Source organism: Typha latifolia, chromosome 10, assembly GCF_019914945.1.
Source record: "Typha latifolia isolate L0001 chromosome 10, TyphaL0001v2, whole genome shotgun sequence".
NCBI lineage: Eukaryota > Viridiplantae > Streptophyta > Magnoliopsida > Poales > Typhaceae > Typha > Typha latifolia.
This window is the reverse complement of record NC_133095.1, coordinates 10,431,001-10,454,955: the sequence shown is the minus strand read 5'-3', so window position 1 is coordinate 10,454,955 and position 23,955 is coordinate 10,431,001. Positions and strand designations below refer to the sequence as shown.

At 35.3% G+C, this 23,955-nt stretch overlaps 3 protein-coding genes across 3 annotated transcripts; 1 reads left to right on the top strand and 2 right to left on the bottom strand.

Annotated features, from left to right (window-relative positions):
* Window positions 1-4,592: 4,592 nt before the first annotated feature.
* Window positions 4,593-5,219, bottom strand: LOC140796269 (large ribosomal subunit protein eL29z-like). Its single transcript, XM_073149222.1, has 2 exons — window positions 5,006-5,219; window positions 4,593-4,841 (listed from the first exon to the last, which is right to left on the bottom strand). The coding sequence occupies exons 1-2, from the start codon at window positions 5,105-5,107 to the stop codon at window positions 4,755-4,757; spliced, it is 189 nt and encodes a 62-aa protein (XP_073005323.1). The 5' UTR covers window positions 5,108-5,219; the 3' UTR covers window positions 4,593-4,754.
* Window positions 5,220-5,381: 162 nt separating this feature from the next.
* LOC140796268 (DEAD-box ATP-dependent RNA helicase 32) lies at window positions 5,382-10,752 on the top strand. The gene is made up of 8 exons (XM_073149221.1): window positions 5,382-5,830; window positions 6,317-6,592; window positions 6,678-7,001; window positions 7,700-7,888; window positions 7,958-8,119; window positions 8,951-9,354; window positions 9,457-9,614; window positions 10,085-10,752. Exons 1-8 carry the CDS (start codon window positions 5,456-5,458, stop codon window positions 10,417-10,419), a joined length of 2,223 nt encoding a protein of 740 aa, XP_073005322.1. The 5' UTR covers window positions 5,382-5,455; the 3' UTR covers window positions 10,420-10,752.
* A 569-nt stretch (window positions 10,753-11,321) lies between these two features.
* Window positions 11,322-19,386, bottom strand: LOC140796070 (polyadenylate-binding protein RBP45-like). The gene is made up of 7 exons (XM_073148925.1): window positions 18,759-19,386; window positions 16,052-16,532; window positions 13,154-13,209; window positions 12,949-13,079; window positions 12,755-12,851; window positions 12,512-12,673; window positions 11,322-11,671 (listed from the first exon to the last, which is right to left on the bottom strand). Exons 1-7 carry the CDS (start codon window positions 19,107-19,109, stop codon window positions 11,669-11,671), a joined length of 1,281 nt encoding a protein of 426 aa, XP_073005026.1. The 5' UTR covers window positions 19,110-19,386; the 3' UTR covers window positions 11,322-11,668.
* Between the last annotated feature and the right edge of the window lie 4,569 nt (window positions 19,387-23,955).

Here is a 23,955-nt window from a genome sequence, read left to right as displayed (position 1 = left end):
AGTTCAATGGACCCTACCGTTACTGTAACAATAGCCTCTCTTTTGTTTTTTATTTCTTAATTACAGTTTACTCCCCTAAACTTTACTTTATATCACTTTACCCCTCTCAACTATAAAAAATGTACAATTTTCCCTCTTAATTATTTAAAATATTATAATTTCCACTTTGTGAAGGGTTTGCCCGTGTTTTTTCCCTTCAAAATAAGAAAAATATACTATTTGGTCGCCTCCCTTGCAAAGAGATAAAAAGGTTGGGGAAGAACCCTTGCCATGCGAGATCAAAACCCATATTTCTATCATAGCTAGTAAGCGAAACGTCACTCCGTGGACTTGTTGCCGTCTCAATTGATACGATTAACATACAAATTATGATACGGAGCAGACAATCCGAGAAGCAAGGTGAGTGCCCTTCAAAATGTTGACCAGAAGTAGTGAGTCGATCTCGACTTAGAGATGGGAGATGCGGTGGTGTTAGATACAAAAGAGGGCCTCGCGAAAGCCCTAACTTTGGTGTTACAATGTTATAGTTTAGATATTCGCCTAGAAGTAAATAATTTTTTGGGAAATTTGTATATAACACTCTGCCTTTTAGCTAAATTTGTATTTACACCCTACGTTTTCACTATTTGTAGATCGAGCCTTATGATTAAATTAATATTTGCAGAAAACACCCTGCTGTTAGTTATGTTAGCTTAACTTAACTAAACCCCACGGTTAAGTTAACTACACTAATATGATTACCAAAATACCTTCGTCTAAGTTACCCAACATATACACAATTTAATCCAAACTTAACCCAACCTAATTCAGCCTAACCTAACTTAACTTAACATAACCAAACTTAACCCAACAAATACCCAAATCTATCTCAGATTTTAGAAAACCCTCAATGCGATCATTGTTAATTTAAAATCTTCTATTTTTGTTCTTCTTCGTATTAAAAACTCGAATTTTGCAAACACCTTTACCACAAGGGCAACTAAAGTTTTCACCCACATCATTGCAACTCAAATTTGAGTTCATTGATGATGACATTAATCCTCTTGGGAGCTACATAAAAAATAACTTTGAGCTCATTAATTAGCTAATAGCTATGTCATTTCTGAAATCCATACTTTAACATTTCAAATAGGATGTAGGTTCGGGATTTGATCAGTAAAATTATTATAAAAAGTAAAATCGAAGCTATGCCATTTCCCAAATCTAAAGCTAAATGTAAAGAAAATATCAAACCTAAGATAGAAGAGGAGAAGAGAGAGTTGTTAGAAGAGAAAATCCTACCTTTCTTGATCGAAAGAAGCTATAGGGTTCTGTCCTAAAAGAGAGGAAGAGAGAAGAAATAGAAATAGGGAGGAAGAAGAAGATAAAGTTATTTTTGTCATTTAAGAAAATTAATTGTAAATTTGATGAAATATTTCTATATACTCAAACGGTGTTAGTTAAAATCTAACACATGGTGTTTTCTGTAAATATTAATTAAATCATAGGGCTCGATCTACAAATAGTGAAAACGTAGGGTGTAAATGCAAATTCAGCCAAAAGTTAGTGTTATATACAATTTCCCTAATTTTTTTAATTTTTAATAAGCATAATTAAACATACCTCTTAACTATTGCTCATTTTCACATAATCTTTTTTTACTATTTTCATGATACATTGACTCCTATTAATTATCTATTATCTCTTATTATCTGATGGTGTTAATGAAAAATATTAAATTATTATCTTACCATCAACTTTTATGAAAAAAAAAAGTGTCTTACTCATGCAAAAGAAAAAGTAAATGAATACCCATAGAAAATAAAAAAGGGGAAGGCAGTATATCTTATATTTTTATGATTATAAAAAAAATAATTAAAGTATCTTCTTAAATCTTCTTGTGGTTCTAACCTATATAGTTTATAGGAAACTACCTTAGTTAGAGGTTGCATTTTAGATAAAAGGATCAAGATACCTCTTTTAATTTACAACAAATCAATAGGGGAAAATATATTATCCAAAATAATCAGCTGAAAAAAAAAATAGATATATATTTTTTGTAAATCCTTTAACATTATACTCACTCATCTTAAATCCCTCTTATATTTTCGACATTGTAAAATTTGTAAAGTTAGACATAGATCAAAATTATAAGGGATTAAGTGACAAAAGAGGCACTCCAAATTTTGACCCAATTACATGGGTATAAATTTGTGGTTCACCCCAATAAAAATGTACAACTATACTCTAGCTTATCTACAATCAACAATCTCAATTCTTTTTTTTTTAATCAAGAAAAACAACCTCATTCTGAATCATGATTTAGAGGGTGAAATTTTACTGTGTTATATTCATTCAAGAAAAAGCTTTTATTAGAGTTCCTCATGCACACCAAATCTATATATATAGAGAATTAATCTTCTTTTTTGTCTAAATTTTGTTTTGCATGACTGTGCACAACCTCATGGTGGTTTTCTAACTTGAAACCTAGCCATACAAGCCAAAAAGAGACTTCAATGTTTGAGACAAGCATAATAATATATCAACTTAACAAGGTGATCACCTGAAACAATGCAATTTCCAAATGAGCAATCTAATACATCCTCTACCTGAAAGAACCACACAAATTGAGCAATAACACATCCTACCTCAAGAGATTTCATTCTCTAGCCAAAAACGCCTGCTCAGAATACATAGATAGCAAAGATTTTACACTATGTTGAAGTGGAAGGCATGAGAGGAAAAATAAAAGAGAGATGGGAATAGAAAGGAAAAGAAGATGAAATATCTCATTGTAGATGTTAGGGGAAAAAAGTTGACCTTAATTACTCTACATTTCTCTTCCATTTCTAAAAATTCTATCCAAACAAGAGAAGATCTCTCTCTCTATCCTAATTTTCTCTTCTCCTTCTCTATTCTCTTACTCCAAAGAGAGTGTTAATTCTTATTCATTTACATGTCTCTTCCTTTTACCTTGAAGAAAACCCAGAAATGAAAATTTGATAAATTTTCATCAGTGTACCAACAAAAGTTTCAGAAAATATTTGCAGCTGTGCAGTTCCAAACATTAGTTCAAAGTGCAAATAACCTATTTTTGAAAGCGAGCGCAATGTTATAAGGGCAGAAACAAGTGAAGATTAAACACATGCCATCGAAAATACCTCACGGTATAACATTGAAAAAGTGCAAAAATTCAATGAAAAAAAACCTAATTCCTCCAAATACCTAAAACACAATGCTTGATCAAAACAAACTAGTGTAATTCTTTTAATTATATGCAAGCTTATAATTGTTAATCAAGTAACCATGCCAGTTCTTACTTTCTTGATAGTACCTGTGACTAAGTAAAGGTCCTATATGTTGAACTTTTTGTACAACTAGTCGACTACCAAATGCAAATCTCCAAGCAAAAATATTAGAGACTAATTACAGATTCCCCTAGTTAAAAGTCATAAATCAACAGCCAATCTGAGGTTCTGACCTTCCCAAGAAACAAGATGAATATCATATACTGGATAGTGGATAAGAAAGATTGCTAAGGACACTTGATAGCTTAAAAAGATGACTGGAACAAATAGGAAAGCAACTATAAGCACTTGAAATGTAATGTGAAACTGGACATGATCAAAAAGTATGTTAGAAGAATGGTTGAAGGTTATCTTTGATTCTGGCCTGCGAGGACACAGGTAGCACCTCGTTTTGAAAAAGTGAAACAAACAAAGAATACAACAAAGAGAATCAGCTAAGTCTAGAAGCTTAAGAACCTAATCTAGCAAGTTGAGTGTAGTGAATTCAGCTTGACAAACTTATTCGTTTCAATTTTACAGTTCACTGGAATCAACAAAGATATAAAGCATAAAAACCTACTATCTCGTATAGACAGATGGATTTCTGGAAACAGGGGTTCAATTAATAGGGTCAACTACACCAATAGCTTAAACAGTCATTACCTTTTGTAGGAAAAAGAGCCTTGTAAGTTGTAATGATGTTAGCTATCATCATAACCAATATTACATGCGTAACATACTATCGTTTCCACCTTAACATTTCTCTTGCAAATTCATTTCTCTGAGGTGCAATCTACCAACTAGCCATTAGAAAGACTAGCACAATATGTTCCTGCAAGATTTCCTATCTATGGCCAAACAAAAATATGGGCATTCCCAAAGGAAAAGGTCCCCATAGGTTCCTCTATCTCACAATATTATTCCTATAAGCTAAAAGTCATTAGGAATTAGCACGTACATCCAAGCAACGACTTTACTATTTCCAACAAAAAAATTGCACTGCATCAAATGCGATATATTAGCACCTATAGGTAAAAGCATTTTACTGTTAGGAAGAGTTTAAAATTAAGTATGTTAGCATAAGACATATTCTTCCTCTAAAAACAATAAAAAGATAAATTACATTTATAGTATAAAAATTCTCTTGAAGTAAACTATCATGGTTTACCAAAAGAGGCCTATCTACCCTCTTAAGAACACTGCTTGAAGTAAACTATCGATACGACTACAAAAAGTGATAGTGAACGAAGATTAAAAAAGAAAAGAAATTGATTCAAAGAGCAAATCAATGTAATTGCAAAATTACCTCAAAAGAATAACCAAAACTTTCAGAAAATAATCCAACTTTAATAGCAAAGAGAATAATTCAGATCAAAATCATACATATGATTCATGGGACATCAAAAGGTAATAATGACTCAGATAAAACAAAACTCTACTCTTCAAGAACACCTACAATGGAGTCCACAAGCTCTCAATAGGAATCCCCTACTCCTCTCCCTCACTCCCGGAGGCTCCAACCTTCTTGTTATGCTTCCTTGCGTACCTCTGGTTCCTCAGGAACTTGGGATCCATCTGCTCAAAGAGCAACCTCAAATCATATATCGATAAAAAAACATAAACAACCAAAAGATTCAATTTTACTCGCAGAACTAACAGAAACCAAGCTAAAAGATCAAAGATTGATCCAAACTAATGTAGAAATTAAACGAGAAAAAAAGACAAAAATAGAGTGGTACCCCTTTGGTGGAGGTGTGGCGGTGCTTCCTGGGCTTCTTGATCCCATTCTTGTGAGCCTTGTAGGATTGGTTGTGGGCCGTGTGGTTCTTCGACTTCGCCATTGTTCTACTGGAATCAAGAGGCAAAGAAGAAGCGGTCTTTTTAACGAGAGGCAAAGGTTGCACCTTCTGATGGGCGGCGTACTTTATATTAGGGCTATTGCCGCATTTAGCCCCCGTGAAACCCTAATTCCTACAATGACAAATATGCCCTCAACTTTAGCGGTAGTTGGGTTCGGGTATAGTCCAACCCGACTCCGGTCCGATAAGAACTTTTAGCCTCTTCCAAAAATACCCTCGTCGTCCCTAAAGCCGCTTCTCCCCTTCGTATCTTCTCAAAACCCTCTCAAAACCCTAGTAGCTCTTCCCTCTCCCCACCCAAATCCCTAATCCTAACACTAACCGAAATCGATGCGCCGCCCAAAGCCCCACCGCTCGACCTCCTTCCGCAAGGAGCGGCGCCTCTACGAGGCGGAGGAGATCGAGCTCCTCGACTCGTGGATCGAGGCCCTGAAACCCGACTCGGGGACCAACCCTCTCGCCTTCCCCGCCCCACCGCCCAATGCCGCCGTTGGTCGTCTCGCCGATGGGAGATTCTCGCCGTATGCCGGAAGCAAGCTCTTCTCTCAGCTCCCAATCTCGAAGAAGACCAAGGACGGGCTCTCTCCCAAGTATAAGGAGATGAGCGAGATCCAGCGGGCGTCGCTGCCTCACTCGTTGTGTGGACGAGATATTCTCGGTGCAGCGAAGACTGGTTCGGGAAAAACCCTAGCCTTCATCATCCCGGTACGGTGCCCTTCTCGTATTTACGCATTCCTTTGGCTGGTACTTGGTTTGTAGGGATCTAGTTGTCTTTTTTCCCTTGTGTGTGAATTATGTTGGTGGTTCACTGGAAGGATTGCAATCTTTGCGTGCTGTTGCATTTATTTTTGTTCTTAATATATATTTTTTTGATTTCCTTTTTGGGGGTCGTATAATCACATACATTTTTAACAATCTTGCAAAAAAAGAGAAGAAAAACCTCCTCGCTTTCACATGTTTCAGATAGGTTCCTTTTTTGAGTAACTGTAAATATATGTATGTCGGAAATATCAAGTAGGCAAATTTTTAAATACTGTATGCTTATGAAACATGTAGCAAGAGACTATGTATTTATATGTATGTCGGAAACATCAAGTAGACAAAATTTTAAATACTGTATGCTTATGGAAACATCTAGTGAGAGGCTGTTCTGAATTCATTTGAATGGGCTATCATATGATCAATTTCTAGGTTATAGAGAAGTTATACAGAGCACGATGGAGTGCTGAAGATGGTGTGGGGAGCATCATCATTTCTCCTACAAAGGAATTGGCTGGACAAATTTTTGAAGAGTTGAAGAGAGTAGGGAAGTACCATAGTCTGAGTGCAGGCCTTTTGGTTGGTGGGCGTAAAGATGTTGATGCGGAGAAGGAGCGAGTCAATGCTTTGAATATTTTGGTGTGTACACCAGGTCGGCTCCTCCAACACATGGATGAGACCCCTAACTTTGATTGTTCTCAACTCCAGGTCAATATATGAATATTTCTGTTGGTAGCCTAGTGAATTAAAAGGGATATTCTTTATTAAGTTATGTTTTCTTGCCAGGAGACAGGTTTTGGTGCTCGATGAGGCAGATCGAATTCTTGATCAAGGTTTTAGGGACCAAGTAGATGCAATTGTCTCTCAGCTTCCTAAAATTAGACAAACTATGCTGTTCTCTGCAACACAAACAAAGTCTGTTAAGGACCTTGCAAGGGTCAGCCTGAAGAATCCAGAGTACATCAGTGTTCATGCAGAATCCATCACAGCGACACCTGAGCGTCTTAAACAACTAGTAATGTATGTTCCTCTTGATCAGAAGTTGAATGTACTATGGAGCTTCATCAAAGGACATCTTAATTCAAAAATTCTCGTCTTCCTATCGAGCTGCAAACAGGTTCTCTTCTATGCTGATTTCCTGCAGTATCGTTCTAATGAATGTCAGAAAGTTGTATATAGAAAGCTTTTGAGATGCTCCTTGTTATCACAATGTTGTAGATTTTGTATTGTATTATGTTGATATTCTTTTTTAACACTTAGAATCGATGCTTAAAACACCAGTTTGTTTAATAACGCCAGTTTGTACAATCCTTATATTAATCTTGGTACTCAGCAGAAACCCAAAAAAAGCAAAATTAAGTCCAATCTTCATCAAGAGTCGAGTAGAGCTAAGCGGTCAATTTTACTTGATAAATCAATTTTACTTGATAAATCAATTTTACTAAATAAAGACTAGCCTAAATCAATACGTGGGTCTCTCTTTATCTTTCTTTGATGTCACATGAGTTGTCTGGTCTAGAGCCAAAACAACACAAGCCAACCTGGGGGAATATGGCTCTATTTTGGAAGCTAGAGTTGTTTTTAGGTTTTGGAATAAAGCATTGAGTCTGAATTAAATTATCAAGTTGTTTTGTGCAGGATTGGAATAAAGCATTGAGTCCCAAATTGTTGTTTTAAATCAATTGTTGTGACTGTCATTACATATGCAGCTGCATTATGTTTCATTATTCTCCATTCCAACTTTTAGTGATATAACTAGAATCTTTTGAGAATGCCCATTTCTAATTTCTGTATGTTGTGGATCTTATTCTGTAGGTTAGATTTGTAAATGAAGTATTCAAGAAACTTCGTCCAGGAATTCCCTTGAAATGTCTGCATGGGCGGATGAAGCAAAATATTCGAATGGCAGTATATTCAGAGTTCTGTGAAAGTACTTCAGTTCTCTTTTCTACCGATGTGGCATCTAGAGGACTTGATTTTCCAGCTGTTGATTGGGTAGTTCAAGTGAGTAGTAATCTTGTAACTATCATTGTATTGAAGGATTTCTTGTTTAATTATTTTACATATTTACAGGTTGACTGCCCAGAAGATATTCCAGCATACATTCATAGAGTTGGCCGTACTGCTCGTTTTACTAGTGAGGGTAAATCTTTATTATTCCTCTCACCTTCGGAGGAAAAAATGTTGACAAAATTACAAGCAGCTGAACCTAAAATTCCAGTTCGGTTACAGAAGGTGAGTCTTATGCTTTCAGGTTTGAGGGTTTTTTTTTCTCATGGGAAAAAGCTTAAGCCCAACTCATGATGCATTAATTTTTTGATTCTTTTTTTCTTTTTGCACACAATTCCTTCTGGATGTCTCTTCTAGTTTTGTTACATTTATTAGAGCGATGACAATGAAAAAAAGCCTTTAGTCCCATCTTTTATACATTAATGATTTTAATTATCTGTCTGATCAATTACTCAAGTATCTGCATTATAAGGTATGCTCTTCATGCACACAGAACCTAAACTTGGTCATGAGTTAAGAGAAACTAAACTACTGAAGTCACCAAATTGGGGTTCTCCTTTATATATCATCCACTAGAATGGTGTCAAGTTTAACCCAACCTAAGGTACTTTTGCTCATTTTTCATAAAAGGCTGGGTGTGATTTGATAATAGTGAAAATATTGAGTTCGAATTTTGATAAAAAAAATTGAGTTTACTATAGAACTACCTAAAGGTAGATATTATGTTCAAGTTTTCCTGTACTTTTACTCCTATGTGAAACCAAGACTGGAGGTTAGCAAAAGAAGCACAATAGTTTGTGGAAACAAGAGTCCTTCATATTCGATACATCCGTGTCTTCAAGAGAACACCTCTAACTAAGAATGAGATAAAGATCTGTTGAAACAAGAACCTTGTCTGCACTCGTTAATTTACTTGCCTATAAAATTATCAGATACTATGAAAGAATTTCTTAGATTTACAGCTGTGTATATAGCTAACAGTGAGTTCCAGTTGGAGATAATAAAAAGGTTCTTTTACTCCTCTCCCCTTTTTAAAATCTAAATTGTCATTTTTAGCTTCGTGAAGGAAAATTGGAGCAAATCTCTGGCCAGGTGTCATCACTGCTTGTCAAGTATCCTGAGATGCAGCAATTGGCTAAAAGGGCTTTTATTACATATCTGAAGTCTGTACATCTTCAAAAGGATAAAGATGTATTTGATGTGAATGCACTGCCTATAGAGGGGTTTGCTGCATCTCTCGGTCTGGTCGTTATCCCCAAAATTCGCTTCTTAAGCCAGAAAAGAAAGGGACATAAAGCAGTTGTGGAAGTCAGGCATACTCAAGAAGATGGAGTTGAGAATGAGTCTGAAGTTGTCCAGAGAAGGTCTACAAAGTTTGAGCTACCTAATGAAGAACTAGAAGATGATATCCTTTTGCCAAAGGAGTCTGCTAAAGGCGAGGAAGGAAACAAAGTTGCCGAGTATGTTATCCTTTTTCTATCTCCAACCTTTTATTTTTTGAGCTATTCACAATGTGTCTAGTTCTGAGTGTTAACACGACCATTCTCCTGCTTCTGTAACAGGTTGGCTACCAGGCTTTTGAAAAAGAAGAAGCTGAAAATTAACGTCCACAGACCAGCTGGGACAAGGGTGAAGTATGATGATGAGGGGAATGTAATACCCCCTCTTGCTGCCATAGCTGATGCAGACAGTAGGGATACTGTGCTCCGCCCTGAGAAAGGTCTGCTTGAATTATTATTCTTTTTAGGTTTTCTGCATATAAGACGTTTTAGCCTTATTCCAACAACAATCTTCACTTTCTGTCATTGTCCACCTCCCTAGCACTCATTAGCAAGATATACTTTTGCAATTAAATTCTTGTAGTATTTTGGCAAAGTGGGAAAGAAGGATAGGGAGGGCATTTTATTGGAAAAAAGGAAGAAAACAGTATATACTGAGATTGTTTCTTGTGAACTAATTGGGTGGGCCTTTGCAAATATACCTAAAAAGGATGATTGCAAATATGTCAACTAGAGGATGTTTTCACCTACGTGAATATCTGTTGAAAGACTTCCTATTGGTAAAATCAAGTAAACCTACCTGGCATAACCCTGTCTGGCTGATTAAGTAATCAGAATCCCTTCTATATTGACTTGAATTTCCTAGCATATATGGCCTGTCAGATACTTATGATTTTTTTATATACTACAGTGAAGGAACGGTATGAAAAACTGAGGGAAGAGATGAAGGAGCAGGATAAGGAGGACAAGCTTCTGCAGCGTCAGCGGTTGCGTGAGAAACGAAAGAAGGAGAAAATGAAATTGAGGAGGCCAAGAGATGAGGTAGAAGAGGTGGACTCTGATAGTGGTCCCTCAGAGTTGGATGAAGCTGAAAATGGAGCTTCTAAGAGATCGAAGGTATACTTTGATAATGAGAGCGAAGATGATGGCAAGGGCAAAAAGCGTGCCGTCCTTAGTACAGATTCAATATCTTTAGCAGAGCAGGAGGCACTGGCTCTTAAATTATTGAGTTCCATGCATTCCTGACCATCACAAGCGCGTGGTTTCACATCATGTGTGAACATCCGGAAGCAGCACTATTGGAAATTGTGGTGTTAGCTGTTCAAACTGGTGAGCAATCCATCAATGGAGGATGAGGATCAGGTTGTGTAGCTCTAGGACGCGTTTGTATTTTGTTTTTGTGATCGGCTGAGAAGTTACTAATGGGAAACAAATAGATTTATGAAAATTTTGTGAGGCCTGTTTTGAGTAGCGACTAGCGAGTGGCATGTAATCTTTCATAATAATCTATTTTTCTAGAGTCCGCAATGTACAATTCAAAATGACCAAGATAGGTATAAAATTCAAGGATTCCTGTAACCTGCTCTTAATGTGGTCGTCTTATGTGGATTATTAGGTCGACTGAGACCTTTTTTCTTATCTTCTTCTCATTTCTCTTTCTGTTGAGAAATTTTTGGGGGAATTCAGTTATATTTATTTAGGAAAAAGAGGAGAAGTGCGCGAATGAGAGCAGCTTTACTGAAAACTTATCGTTCATTCCATAAGCCCACCATACCAAACTCAAAGAAATGATCGACCATCTCCTGTAGAAGGATTCTTGAGTGAAACTAATACTTTTAAAGCACACGATTTCACTTTTTATCTTGTTCATCTTCACGGTGTGAAGAAATCGTCATTAGCCTAGCGAATGGCATACGGATTTAAGTTAAGCCATAGCCTTCGCCAAAAGGGGGCAGTCGACAGTGTGCCTATTAATATCCTGGTTAAAGCTCACCCTGCCTGTTCTTCTGTAGATTACATACAACAATTCACGAGTTGTAACCGCGAGTAAGAGTAAAAGCGAACTGGGTACCATTTGAATCGATCAGCTGCTGACCCAAAAAGATCAACAAAAGTGGTAAATTACAACTAGCAAATGAAACAGGTAGTTTTATCAAAGTACATACAGAGCAGATAGCATACCATTAATAGGAATATGCAAGCACCAAGTACCATAAATATACTAAAACTTCCAGAGGAAAGCAGAAGGACCAAAAAAAGAGAGGAGAGAAAAGCATACTCCTGACGACGATCATTACAAGATCTAGACCAGCATTGTGAAAAGGAACAGCCACACAGACGAAGTCTTAAGGAAAACTCGATGAGAGACAAAGACAATTCATAATAGCAACAGAGAAACTATTTCCCGCTAATTTGCACGATGAGGCCCTGCAGCAACACTCAGTTCCAGCCACCATGTGCAACTTGAACTTCTTTGCAAAGCTCCAGAAGAATATCACTGCAAAGTAAATAGAGTCAATGCTCATGTAAACAAAGCCTAATAATTTCAAGTAATAATAATGCTTCTAATAACGTCTGTTAGAGATTCAAAAATTCTTATCATCAAAGTTGTCTGACATAACCTAAAAACACATAATGCAAAATGACAATTTCATGCTTATCAACTCAAGCTAACATAAGCCCATCTTGCCTACTGGAAACAAGCAATTAACTAGAATTATCATGCCAAGAACACTAGCAATTGCATTCCAGGATCCATCGCAAAATTCTGCAACATAGATTAAAACAGGTAAACGAGATTGCCATGATCTTTTAGAATTAACGGCTGGTAGGTCTCCGCAAACATAAGTTGGTCCACATGTAAGCACAGGTTGCCTACTCCACTGTACGTGCCTTTTTCTGCATTTCTCCTTGTGTTGCATGCAGTAGGGAGAGGTTAAAGTGAAAATTGTGACACTTGATTGACTAACTAAAATAGTAACATATGTGATAATTCACAGACTAGTTCTAAGAACAGACTTAAAATGGGACAAAGGTCAAAGAGTTGCAAATTGCAAAACAATGTTTCACTTGCAAAATTGTGACAGAGGGCCAATCTAGGTTAAATGCTGAAGTGGGTCAACAATTATCATCCACTTTACTCTAAACAGCTTTCAGTCACAAACATTTCATGATGATAAGTCCACCACCTAGAGAGCCATTTTTTATGTTGTTGGGACAGCAACTAACAAGTTGAATAGTAAATCTCATTGAGTTTCCAAACCAAAAAAATGATATATTCATACAGAAGAAGACATCGACACAAAGATAAACATAATATAGTGACAAACATTTTCACCTGCTGTTGCTGCTGTGGTTGCTGATAATTTCCATATCCTGGATAAGCTGCATATGCATACATATTAGGATCTTGAGGAGGTGGGGCATACCCACCATAAGTATCATAACCTTGGGCATATCCATAGTAGCTACCATTCCATTGGTTAGGATCCTGTTGGGGCTGCAAAAATTACGCAGGAAATCAGTTTAATCACCCATGAATCCTGGAAAATAACAAATCTAAAAGAGATCCACCACTTACCTGCTTATTTGCAGGACTACGACCCCATGAAAGCCGAATATTTTGGCCCCCCAACTGAGACCCATTAAGCACCCGTATGGCCTCCTCTGCACATGCTCTTAAGTAGACAGAAATGAAAGCAACACAAATGGCATTAAAGTTAATAAAAGAAATGAAATAAAACTTCACCCAAGAGCTGAAAAAGAAACTCAAACCTGTTAGCAAATTGAACAAATCCACAGCGTTTTCCCACAGGTATCTTCACATAAAGCAGTTCCCCGTATGCACTAAAAACTTGCCTCAAGAGTTCATCATTAACATTTGGATCCAACCCACCAACAAATATCTGCATTTGGAGAAAATCTAAGAGTTACAGGGAAACTATCACTCCAATGTATAATGATAAAACAAATTACTCACAGTTGTATTATTTGGATCGTTCTCGGATTCACTTCCTTGTGTAGTTTGATAAGAAGCTGTATAATGAATACAAAAAATTCTCTGTAAGCTAAGAAAAATTTACAACTGAAAAGTAGCCTCCTACTTGATTCATACATTACACAAGAACATGTTTGGAAACCTAGTCCTTCCAAATAATTTACAATAACATTTTAGTCCTTTCAACATGTATATGGTCAGGGATCTTAGAAGTTACTTGACATTGGCTTAAGATCAAGGACGATCTCCTAGAATGAAGTTGAATATAGGAAATGCTGATGTGGATACCAAATGTTCGTGTTTGACATCTTGGTTGTTGTTGTGTTGTCTATTGTCATAATAACACTAACATATCTTTCACCTGCATTTGCAGACACGTGTGCCTCCCATGCATTGACTAGAAACTTAATTTTCAACACAACTGTTACTGTTCCAATACTGTTATCATTGTATTTCTTATTCTGATTGTTGTTATTCTTATAAATGTTATTACCGCCACTGTTCCTTTAAGCTTCAGGCATGCAATACCACAACTTGAGTTTTTCAGTGATATGATCTGCCAAAGTAACAGATGCCAGATTATTCTTAAAAGTGACTCTTTATCAACCCAAAAAAACAGTGGTGCCATCCAGATAATTGAAATCAACCACAACCATGAAAAAGAGTGAAAACAAGAACTAAACTACATAAAAATGCAATATTGAGGTATTATTAGCCAATCATGAGACCATAAAATTCTACAAAAGATCCATTAATGAATAATAAATCAACTTTTAACCTCAGTACATCAGTCTGAGAAACTTTTGCACCTTCCCTCTGACTCACTGATACTCTAACAATGTAATTATACAAAACCCATCAACAGTAGTAATAATATTCATTTAGAAAATTATGCAACCTTCTTTATTCTAGAGCATAGAATTTGACTAGCTACCCAAGCAAAATAATCAACAAATACCACTACTTACATGCCCTCTTAAAAGACATTACATTGGTTAATATTTAATACCACATATATTATGGCTTAATAAGAGTTCCACAATTACTAGACCCCAGGTGGTAAAACTGTCAAACTGCTCGGTTTCAAATCAAAAAAGAAGCAAGGCAAGCATGGCCCTAAATTCCCCACTCATACAATAAATGAGCTTACCTCGATCTAGCATTAGCTGACTTTCAAGATAATACAACCACCATCAGATAGAATATTTTACACTGATAAGTACTGGAACAACAAGAGGGAATACAAACACCTTCATGGAATCGGAATCATACGAGCAATTTACCAGCTAAGGTTCAATGCTTTAGTTGTTCCAACTTCAGGGGGTTAAAAAGTTCGTCAAACTACAAGAATCATGCAGACACCAGAAAGACATTTGTCTGAATAGGAAATGACTAAGTTACTAACAGATTAGGTTCAACTAAGTAAGAGACAGAAAGAAGCTAAAAAATTTCCAGTATAATTCCACACCTTTTGTATCATCTACCACTAGCAACAAAAACTTTCTTTAAGAGATTTCTTACCACCATTAATAACTCAGTAGGCCTCCTAATTTTGAACACAGAAAAGGTGATTAGATGACTCCCAAATCATGCAGGTAGGAGATGACATCAACTATGGCACTATTAAATTCTATATTATACCCTAAATTTACTTCTTTCTAGACAGCATTTGCATCAATGGAACATCACAAGAACAAAGGCTATAAGACGACAATTAGGAGAAGTGGAGCAATAAATAATTTAAGCTACCTAATCTAAGATGAAAGAACTCATCTAAAGTAGCTACAAAAAATGAGAGGTTCAAAGAAATCAAGACTAACTAATTGAATTCAAGGCTTAATCTCAAACCAAACAAGGCCTTCAGAAATAATTTCTTTCTTATTCCAGAATAAAAACTAAACACCACAATAACCCCATTCTAAAATACAAACACTAAACCCTATTCATCAAAATTACATCTTATATACACACTAATTCAATTACTAATTTACCATTGATATCTATCTCATCAACTTGCTTTATATCAAATCAAAGATTATTTTTGGTAATTTCATAACAAAACATTTTTTTCATTTTTTTCGCTTTATATAATACCAAAGATAATTATTACACTCTTATTCCAAAATATAAATGAACACATGAATAGTTATTCCTGAAATAAAGACATCATTTTAAGAATAACAAAGAGGAATATCTTTTCTAGAATTAACCTTATTCCTGAAGTAAGCGAGACCTTAAAGTGAACTGGAAATTAAAATAAAAGGAACTTGATAATTGAAATGGCAGAACTGAAAGGAATGGAATGAATAGGCATACCAATCCTTCATCAAAAGGAACTTGAAGTAGATTGAAGTACTAGGAAGCAAGAAGCTTTTTAAATTAAAGCAACTGGAATTAGGAACAGAAGTGTAGCAAAAAGTGCCACATGAACACCAAGAACCAAATTCTCACATAATTAAAACACTGACCTAACAGAGGCCACGCACTACAGTAGATATGCATCTCAGCTGAAGTCATTTCCAGGCCCTAAAGGAAGATATCATGGAATCCTGCTTTGAGAAACATGAATTTTTATAAGTCTTCATTACTTGAATTATGTTTAAATTATCCCATCTTAGAAAGGAATGAGCTGAAGGAAATGACTGTACAGCCAGCAAGCAACTGCTAATCTTCAGGTATGACACTGGAAAAGACAGTATTTTGCATTTTGCAAATTTGACAATTATGCTGAAGACTAAGACTTACTGGATAAATTCATTTGTTACTGAAAAAAGAACACTTCTAGAGGCAAATTAATTGCAAATTTCTCCTACAAATGGTAACCAAAGACAGAAAATGTTATGTATTTAAAATTTATAGAATGTTTGCTTAGTCACATACCATTTGTAGTGTATTGCTGTTGACCACCCATATTCTTCTTGTTGGCAGCTGGACCAACTCGCATTGGCCTTGTAGAACAATAGATACCATTCATTTCAGTCATGGCACGTGTTTGTTCATTTAAGTCTCCAAATCGAACAAAGCCATAGCCCTTGGAACGACCTGTAAGTCTATCTGTAACAACCTTTGCACCTTTAACTGAAGGGTAGCGGGTCTTGAATGTCTCTTGCAACAAGTAATCTGTGACATCCGATGCCAAGTCACCAACAAATACAGTATGGTCAGCACCATCATCTCCACGTCTTTCACCAGCTCCACATGTAGCCCAATTTAATCTGAAGACTTGCTCAGCATTAGGCATCATTTGCCCATTATAGGTCTGAAGAACTCGTTCTGCGGTAGCACGAGTTGCAAATTCTATAAACCCATAACCCTCTGATTGCCCAGTCTGCTTATTGCGAATAATTTTAACTGAAACAACCTGCAAACATCAAGAATAGAGAATTAAGGGAACCACAGAACTTTGCCACCAAATAGTAATCCAAATAGTCATCTGATGTGCACACATTAATTATTTAGTAAATGTTTCTGCCACTTATGTGTTCTATGAAGTTAAAGAAATCTTGCATCTGAAAACCAACGACTATTACTAGATACTTTACATAAAGATATGGAAAGGTTTGACATAAATCAGTGCTTTGCCTACTGCAGACAGGAAAAATTTACATGGTACTAGCTCAGGGAAACCAGATCTGCTAACTTGCTATTTCTTTCTTCCATTACATGAAAGCTTGAAAGGTCCCAATTGTACAAATCAACTTTAATTCAGGATTATCTAAATATATCTATGTCACAAGTGAAGTGCTCCATGTGAGGTTACTGCCACATGATACACAATACTCTTGGTAAATGTCAAGAATCAAGCATAAATAAAATATCTCAGAATGTGAAAGTTCAACAACAAAAACAAACTGCATTTAAAATGATGTTAAGCCATGGAGAAGTTTCAAGTAAACCAAGCCACCAAAGATCCAATCATATTTCTGAGTTATGGCCGAAAGAATCCAACATAGTCTTTCGGGCCAAAAGGCCAAAAGGGCTATGGCTTAGGGCCTCACTAGTTTATGAGACAGCCTTGCAGATATCAATTGGCTTTCAACAGAGGATTACTTTCCTTTAAGTGTCCATATCCCATCAGATCAAGAACAGCTACTGCCCTAGTGCCTTGGGATAGCTATCCAGTTCCTTTAGGTGACCACATACTTTGTCCCTAGGGTTCCACGTTTAGTTTAAGTATAACACAAACATAATCCTAAATATTATGTTACGTGATTGACAATTTGCTATCCCAAGGCACATTAAACAAAACCTGGGACATAAATATACAAAACAAACTAGAATTGGAGTTGATTTGATCCACAATTGAGCCACAGTTGAATCCAATTTAGGCATAAAAACATTTCTCTACAAGGTTTTAGCTTCGAGATTCATTCAAGCCTGGATAAGATATCAAGTAATCAAGTATGTGTTTCCTCTTCCACCATGAAGGAAATACAGCTTGCAACCAAAAATAACACCAAATGGTGCTTTGTACCTAACTGAATTTTCTTTCTTATTTATCATATATGTCTACATATGTATACAAGAAGATACCAACTCCAAATCAGCAATACTTTCCTAAAGAAGTTTCCAAATAACTCTCTCTAGAATATTATATCTGACAATGGGAACCAATGAGTAGTGCAGTCCGCTGAGATGATAAATAAGCTTCAAAAAGAATGAGGAAAGGAGGGCAGTTCACACTTCAAGTTCTCCCTACTCATTTCATGAATTGAAAGAAGTTCTCTCACCACACACATGAAAGTGAAAGAAAGACCCATTAAACTGTTGACAGATACCTTCAAGTAAAACTGTTTGTGCCTCTTTTCAAGCTCAAACAACATAAAGAGGAATAAAACACATGGAAGAAAAAAGAAGAAAATCATCATACAAATAATAGCACTGAAGTACAGTTAGATTTGTTTGCATGGTTGTCAAAACACACTTCAAGACTCTTTTCCAATCTTCAATAGTTCTTTGATATATTTGCCATCTCCTCTGCCCCTTAGTAGCTGCAAATGATCTTAAGATTTATTCTGAACTAATAAGATTTGACAGGGGAATACTACTCGGATTCTTATTCTCGTACAGTCTCCCTCATATAAGGTTCTTATTCTTTCTTGCATCTAATCATGCCTAGACTCTCCTCCGTTTTAACCAAAAAAAGAAAAAAAGGAACGCCTGTGCAAACACTGGGACAACCTAGACTTTACACACAAAATTGGATTCAAGTCAGCAATCATCCCAAGATGAATGCTGGATGGATTTTCTTCCTTTATCATAAACCAAAAAAAAAAGTCTTCCACTACAAACACAATACCTAGTAGAGTGCATCAGTAGCCCATATGTTCTAGGTCTCTTCAATCCAAGGTAAATTTGCACTGTTAATCTTCACATCCCAACAATTTCCTTATCGTATACACATCTGCTTAGGCACCAATTATTCCTCTACATACTCAACAAGCAATTCCAAGAATCATTCACTTCATTCTAACTCGCGGAATGCAATGCGAGCATCTCGTAACTCCAACTAAGCTAATCATGGCAAAATTTACTTTAAAAACAAGATCATTAAAAAAAGGAGGAAAAAGATTGAAGTAGTCATCACCTCTCCGGTCTGGGCGAAGCATCCGTAGAGATAGTTCTCATCTATCCAGTACTGCAGATCCCCAATCCACAGCGTCTTGATCTCATCAACCGACCCCGGCTGCGCCCCCGCCATGGATGACGGCACCGGCGGCGCCTGGTACTGCTGCTGCATCGGCTGCTGCGATACCTGCTGCGGCACCGGCGGCGGCACCTGCGACGGCTGCTGGTTCCAGATCGGCGGCGGCTGCTGCTGGTAGTACTGCGGCGCCGGCGCCATCATCCCCCACTGCTGCTGCGGCGGCGGCGGCGCCTGCTGTTGCTGGTGCTGATCCATCGTCTGGGGAACCATTCCAGCGGCGGGTTGCATCATCTTGGAGAAAAGGGGTAAAAGGACACCAAAAACCTAACCCTAGTAAAGAAACAAAGGAGACGGGGACCTAAAAGTAAACCCTAACCCTAATGATTAGAGGATAAAGGAGGGAGAAGGGTTTGTAGAAAACCCTAACCCTAACCCTAACCCTAACACGAGCACGAAAGAGAGAGAAAGAGAGAGAGAGCTGGGGATGGGCGCAGATCGACAGATTTTATTACGGATGAGTGGATGTGGGGGGTGAGAGTCGAATCTGAGGAGGTGACTCACAGCTGTTGGAACGGGATTTCGTGCGACTTACCGCATATTAGATCCGTGCGCCCGCCCCGCTCTTAGATATTTTTACCCTCCCATTCGGACTCAAATAATCCGACCCGTTAAGGATCCGACCCGATAAGGGAAATCTAGAGTTCCTCATGAGCCAAGCTGAGTTTCAAGATAAAGCTAACAGGCTCTTTAGGTCATAAACAAGAATACCTAAACTCTAATCTCTGTTCGTGTTAGAAGTCGGTTTATGTTAATTATACTATAAGGGCAGTCAGATTGGCCGTTAACTGTAGTTATTTCTCACAATCACCGTCGATCAAAGATTGATGCACAAATGCGATCCAGATCTCTTAGCATTTGTCGGTGAGCATAACTACCCTGAAATAAAATTAACAAAATAAATTTTTTTTTATCATTTTGATCCTTAATCTAGACATAGTATGGAAAGCTACTGGATTCCACATTGGCCTTCTTTTATGACTTATATATGATCAGAGTTAATTGTAATGAATTTAGGTTAATTTACATTTGCTCGCTTATATTGCCCAAAGTTATCTATTTTATTCACAAATGTGTGAACTAAAATAGAGAAAGTGTCTTTCTAGACTTGTGTTTGTTAATTTTACTCCTCTGTAGTTTTGATCGATCTATTATATAGTCGTTAGATTTTTCATCATAAGCCAGTAGTGATGGTGTATTTATATCTTTTTATTTTTTTATCTTTAAAAAAAATGGGATGTCTAAAAAATTTATTTGTTATATATATTTTTTTAAAATTTTTGAAAGTGAGAAGAATTTATGATGAAAAAAAGTATAAGACTTAAGGAATTTTAATAAAAAAATTATTTTTCTAACTAGTAGTAATAAAATGAAGATGACATTTTAGACTTTATATATTAAAATTAGCATTTGTAAAATAATTGAATATATGTTAAAATTCTAAAAGGATTAAGCAACACAAATGAAAGTTTAAAATGAGAGGTTAAATATATTTTTCTCAACTTAATATTAACCATTTACTCCTCCATCAAACTCAACTTCTGAATCCATTTAATATCTAGTTCAACCAAACAATTGATTCCAGTGAGTAAATTTTAAAACAGAGGTATAAAAAATTAATTTTCTCATATGGATTGAATGACAAAGAAGCTCAGATTCAAGTCCACCTGCACCTCAATTCTTTTGAAGAAGAAACAAAGAAATCTATGTATAAATACTCCCAAAAAGTTCATCAAAACTATTCTCCTGAACAAAAACTGCTCAAAGGCATGTTGAAGAACAAAAAAAGTGCTCATATATATCAGAGGATCTCCACAAGTCCACAATTTTAGAACCATATACACATGGTTTCAGAGAAAAAGTTTCAAAAGGAAAACATTAGGATAGTGCCTCTTTCCCATGGAGAATCTTGTTCAACTGCTTAAAATGCTTTGCAACCTTACAGTATATGTAAAGCCTTATCTTGCGTATCACGATCCTTAGCCTCTTCACCCTCACACCGAACCTTAACCTAACTTTACATGCTCTTCGCCTCAAAAAGGATTTTCTCGTCTGACGATCGGATTTTTCCAATAACTGGTTGATCAAAAATAGCGCCTCTCGGTGTCGTACCTCATCGGGGTCCTCCTTCTCGACCTTCGAGTAGGAAAAGGGTGTGCTTATGATGATCATTTTCGCAAAGAGGTGCGGAGAAACTATGTTCTGAGGAAGAGAGAAGTTGAACAAATATATAGATATATCTTTAGAAGGTCTCTCCATTTTGAATATATTTTCAACTGAGCAGACCTCAGGCAGGCTTCTTCTCCATGATTCATTCTATATTTAAAAGCCTTCAGTTGCAATAATGGCAAAGTTTATTGGTGTACTATCTTCCAAAATATTGAAATTCTGGCACATTGTGGACCATCCAAGTGAGATCAAATAGTTAGATGAACATTTGGTACATTGCAATGGATAGATTAATAGATCAGTCAACTCTTGTGATGTGTAGAGGGAGATCATTAAAATGTCTATCTCCACTGGATGTTTGTCGCATTGGAGGTCAGCTAACTGCTACTTGCCAAATAATCCTTACACCAGTTGTGAAGAAGATCAACACTATGATACCTTTTTTTAAAAAAAAAAGAAGAAGAAAGAATTTGAGTGCTAAAACACTATCTTAGACCTAAATATTGAGAAATTTGAAAGAAAGTTAAAACTGAAAATAACACACCGTCTTTTAATGAAATTGTGGTTTATACCCTATATTTTTACTCTTTATAAATTGAGCAAAAATATCTTATCGTTAGATTAGTTAGTTAAACTTAATCAAATATCTGAGATAAGTTAACGAAACTAAAAAAATTACGAAAATACTTTCAACCGAGTCATACTAAGGGTATTTTAGTTATTTTAAAAATAAAAGTATTTTAGTTATATTAAGAATAAAATATCTCTACTTAACGGAATATTCTGATTGTGTTAGTTCAAATTTAATCCAGGATATTTTCTACACATGTTCGCTAAATCAAAGGGCTCGATTTGTAAATAGTAAAAATATAATTACGTGTTATAAAGTAGGGTGTTATATACAAATTTCCCTATATTTTTTCTAAAATACGTAGCTATGACTTTTATAAAAATAATATCTATTTAACACCTCAGCTGAACATATATAAGTATTTAGAAAAAAATATTCTGCCTTATTTAAAAAAATTATATTTCTAATCTTCTTGATTGGGTGGTCCTCATCAACTACTGCAATAAGGTTAAGTGTAATGTTTTAATTTTACTCTCACGATCACACAATTTTGTTTCAATCATTCCTTTCTAATGCTTATATATTTTTATTTTTGAATGTCTTAGGCACTTGGGAATTTTAAAAATATAGTTACATTTTTTTAAAGGAATTTATATATAACATCTTGCTTTTTAAGTAAAATTATAATTCACACTTTATATTTTCACTATTTATAAATCGACTACTATGATTTAAAATACTCTGGGTTAGATTTGAAATGATTAAAATGTCATTAATATGACTTGGTTAAAAGTATTTTCTTAATTCTTTTAGTATAGTTAACTTAACTGAGATGTTTAGTTAAGTTTAACTAACAGATTTAACAACAGGATATTTTCTGTACATATTCATAAAATTATAAGACTCAATTTATAAATAATAAAAATATAAGATGTAAACTATAATTTGGTTTAAAAATGTGATGAATTGTGCCATATAAGCTAATAGTATTTTTATTATTATTTTGATATTACTTTATTTGAGAGCATTGCATCACATATTAATATATCATGAATAAGATATAGTTAGCCATTTTGCCTAAAAAAATAAAATAAATAGTATCATGTCCTTTTCATTTCTTGATATATAATTGTGGTAGGTAAGAATCTGATTAAGTTTTTGCTTAGAAACTTATTTAGGTTTCTATTTTACCTCAACAAGGAAGATAATCTATTTGGTTAGATGATGCTTAAAGAAGGTAGAAGATTGCAAAGAGTTTTATTAGAATAATCCAAAGACAAAGAGTACCAGTTAAGAAATAGTGGAGGAGAAGAGGGAGAACTCAAAGCGGGGAGGTGTTATGTGATAAATGTTAGGAAAATTTGCATATAACACCTTGTATTTTAATGAAAGTATAGTTTACACCTTATAGTTTTTACTATCTATAAATTGAGCCATATGATTTAGTAAATATATGCACAAAAAAAAAATACCATGCCGTTAAATCAGTTATTTAAATTTAACCATATCTCTGATTTAAGTTAACTAAAAACTAAAAAATTACAAATTACCCCCAACCAAGTCATACTAACAATATTTTGGTTATTTTAAAAATTATAATTTTTAGTTATTTTAAAAATAAAATATCTCTACTTAACGGAATATTCTAACGGTGTTACGTGTTAGTTCAAATCCAACTGAAGGTATTTTTTGCACATAAATAAGAGAGTTCGATTTATAAATAATAAAAATATAGGGTATAAATCACAATAACATTATAAAGCAGATAGTTATATACAAATTTCCCTAAATGCTAAAAATTAGTGTAGTCTTTGGCACTTCTAGATGGCTTCCATATGATTTATTACAATAATTGTGGCATATCTTTGCCTCACTAGTCACTACAATGTTGAAGTTGCCATAGTTTCATGAATAAAATCTCATGAAGGTCAAAATTTTATAATATTTCAACTTGTTCCTAAAACCTTTATTTATTTTATTTATTTATTTTTATAATGCTGAAGTTTTCTCTGTATCATAATTGCTATAGAAATAGTTAAGCTCTTTTAAAAATATGATTCTGTTAGTCAAATCTAATTAATCATGAGCAAAATTAAAGTTAAATTAAAAAGAAAGATTGTTTTATCTTTGTATAATTTATTTAAAATAATTTAAAAACTATCTAATGTTACTGGGTGTCATATACATGAGAATAAAATATTTTTTCTCATGCAAGACAAAATTCATTGATAAAGAATATCAAACTCATATTTCCAAATCAATCTTCTGGAGTAAAGAATATAAACCTCAGCATATCAAACTAATCAGCTAACTTTAACCTGGCATTTTGTTTGCTATTCA

Bases quoted from the DNA above. Each gene is read 5' to 3' on its own strand.
- LOC140796269 (XM_073149222.1), bottom strand. From the start codon at position 5,107: ATGGCGAAGTCGAAGAACCACACGGCCCACAACCAATCCTACAAGGCT. The intron at 4,842-5,005 runs GTACCACTCTAT...CTCTTTGAGCAG, and splicing joins GCCACACCTCCACCAAAGGG to ATGGATCCCAAGTTCCTGAG.
- LOC140796268 (XM_073149221.1), top strand. From the start codon at position 5,456: ATGCGCCGCCCAAAGCCCCACCGCTCGACCTCCTTCCGCAAGGAGCGG. The intron at 7,002-7,699 runs GTTCTCTTCTAT...CTTATTCTGTAG, and splicing joins TCCTATCGAGCTGCAAACAG to GTTAGATTTGTAAATGAAGT. The intron at 9,615-10,084 runs GTCTGCTTGAAT...TATATACTACAG, and splicing joins TGTGCTCCGCCCTGAGAAAG to TGAAGGAACGGTATGAAAAA.
- LOC140796070 (XM_073148925.1), bottom strand. From the start codon at position 19,109: ATGATGCAACCCGCCGCTGGAATGGTTCCCCAGACGATGGATCAGCAC. The intron at 13,210-16,051 runs GTATGTGACTAA...TTCATTATACAG, and splicing joins ACAGCAATACACTACAAATG to CTTCTTATCAAACTACACAA. The intron at 12,674-12,754 runs GTAAGTGGTGGA...TAATTTTTGCAG, and splicing joins GTAGTCCTGCAAATAAGCAG to CCCCAACAGGATCCTAACCA.